Source organism: Trichechus manatus, unplaced genomic scaffold (genome assembly GCF_000243295.1).
Source record: "Trichechus manatus latirostris isolate Lorelei unplaced genomic scaffold, TriManLat1.0 scaffold00002, whole genome shotgun sequence".
In the NCBI taxonomy this organism is placed as follows: Eukaryota; Metazoa; Chordata; class Mammalia; order Sirenia; family Trichechidae; genus Trichechus; species Trichechus manatus.
Window position 1 is genome coordinate 22753836 of NW_004443938.1, and position 2315 is coordinate 22756150.

The following is a 2315-nucleotide window of genomic DNA, read 5'->3' on the forward strand; positions in this document are numbered from 1 at the left end:
CCAGGACTTACCAGGTAGCGCTCCTCCTGCCTCATGCTGGGGGTGCGGATCATGTGATTCTGTTCTCCTCTCCAGTCTCCAAAGCGACGGAAAAAATAGTTGGATAAAAACCGGTTGACGGGGTCTCTAATGATGTTGATGTAGACAGGCTGGTCTCCTCCAAACCTAACACACACACGCACACAAACACGATCTCGTTACAACTCGTCACTGCTGGAGGAAGAGAAAGCCTACAGAGAAAACGTTCCCCTTGTAGATTAACGTATTATGATAAGATGACCTCATCTGCTAAAGTAGCCGTGAACAATTTAATAAGCAAGGAGTGTTTTCTGATAGGCATTTTATTCCCATGGAGAAAGTGGAGATGATAATATACCTGTCCCAGGTACCTGTCAAGAAGCTGTGAGGGCTGTTTCATAGTATAAAGTACTATACACGTGAAGGTGTTTGTCAATGTGAAGGTAGATTTTTGCCTTGTTTTCTTACTAGACTGTAGGGTTCTTGAGGGTAGGGGCCACACACTATCTGACTTTGTGGACCCAGTGTGCAGCGTGGAAGCCGCAGGCACATAATTGGCACTTAGTGAATATTTCAACTGACTGGTAAATTAAGACTGCCTTGTTGGCGGAAATGTTATTTATTCTATATTTTAATTCAGACAGTCCCAGGCATTGTGTTCTGCAGTAAGTGGATTAATAGTAGCTAACATTTAATGGGAAACCCTGGTGGTATAGTGGTTAAGTGCTACGGCTGCTAACCAAAAGGTCGGCAGTTCGAATCCACCAGGCACTCCTTGGAAACTCTATGGGGCAGTTCTACTCTGTCCTATAGGGTTGCTATGAGTCAGAATCGACTCGACGGCAACTGGGGCAATTCTACTCTGTCCTAGAGAGTCGCTATGAGTTGGAATCGACTCAATGGCAACCGGCTGGTTAACATTTATTAAGTAGTGACTGTCCTAAATACATGTACTACCTCACTTTAAGCCTCATAACACCTTAATGGAATAAAAAATCCCATTGCCATTGAGTTGATTCTGACTCATAGCAACCCTACAGGACAGAGTAGAACGGCCAAGCTCTTAACCACCGTGCCATGAAGGTTCCCTTAATGGAGTAGAAACCATACTTATCTTCATTTATACCTGGGGAAACTGAGTCAGGGAATGGGTGAATAACTGTGGCTGAGCCACAATTTGAATCCAGGCAGGCTGTTTCTAGAATCTGTGCCTTAACCATGGAAAGAAGATTCCAGTGTTGAAAAAAATAATGTGAGGAATACAAAGAACTAAATAAACGTCGATATAATTATCCTCATAAATTAATATCTCAGTGCTCCATTTTCCTTCATTCCACAAAGGGATTAGACAAATGTACTGAACGCTGGGCCAGGAGCAAGGTCTTCTCAAGGCAAAACAATTAGGCTGGCTGAGTTTTTCCTAAGGATTCCTCCCTTCCTCTTTGAGCTGCTTGAAAACAGAGGAGCCTGGTAGAGCACTCCAGGTCCTGGACAGAGGTCTTGCCCTGGTGACCTCTTGAGGGACCCACAGGAGGTCCCTCTAGTCCTGTGACCCTGTGGCCTTCTGATGAAAATGCCAAGACTTTCCATCTGGGGCCAGAAAGAGCTCAGAGAAAACAAGCTGGCAGGACCATGCGCCCACCTCTCTCTGCCTGGCAGACTCTGTCCACCTTTCAAAAACCAGCTCAGAGTCCCAGCCACATCCTTCAGGAGTGCCTGACTCCCAGCTTAGTGTGGCCTCCTCCTCTGGGCTCCAAGCCCTGTCCCTGTACTGTGTTTACATTTCTGTCTTCCCCATTAGCCCAGGAGCCTCTGGGGGCCAGGAACAATGCCATTTAGCACAGTGCCTGGCACACAGTAGGTGCTCAATAAATAACTGAATGAAGACATGAATGCCTGGGTATATGCTTCTACATTTTCCAGTCTCTGCCAATATCACAGGGCTCTCTTGTCAGAGGAAAGTAGACTTACTAAGCTCCCAAACCTTTTTTTGTACATTCAGTCATATAATGCTGTTCCCCAGTTTATATAAAAGAGGCTCTTCAGAGAGAAGCACCCAAAGGAACAAAAAGGAATGACTTTCTAGTGGTAGAATTTCAAGCACCAGGGCATGTGAATGATATTCTGGATTTCGCAAATCCTACCACATGGGAAAATTCAGTGCTCATGAATAAGGCTGTTGTTGTTGTTAGGTGCCGTTGAGCTGGTTCCAACTCATAGCGACCCTATGTACAACAGAATGAAACACTTTCTGGTCCTGCACCATCCTCACAATCATTGTAGCCACTGTGTCAATC

General features: G+C 45.4%; 1 protein-coding gene across 2 annotated transcripts in view; it reads right to left on the bottom strand.

Annotated features, from left to right (window-relative positions):
• Positions 1-2315, bottom strand: part of UST (uronyl 2-sulfotransferase) — a 351032-nt gene that overhangs the window by 121384 nt on the left and 227333 nt on the right. For both annotated transcript variants that reach the window (XM_023729171.1, XM_004368842.2), the window contains one exon: positions 12-165. In XM_023729171.1, the coding sequence (XP_023584939.1) occupies positions 12-165 (154 nt within the window). The remainder of the gene's footprint in view (positions 1-11; positions 166-2315) is intronic.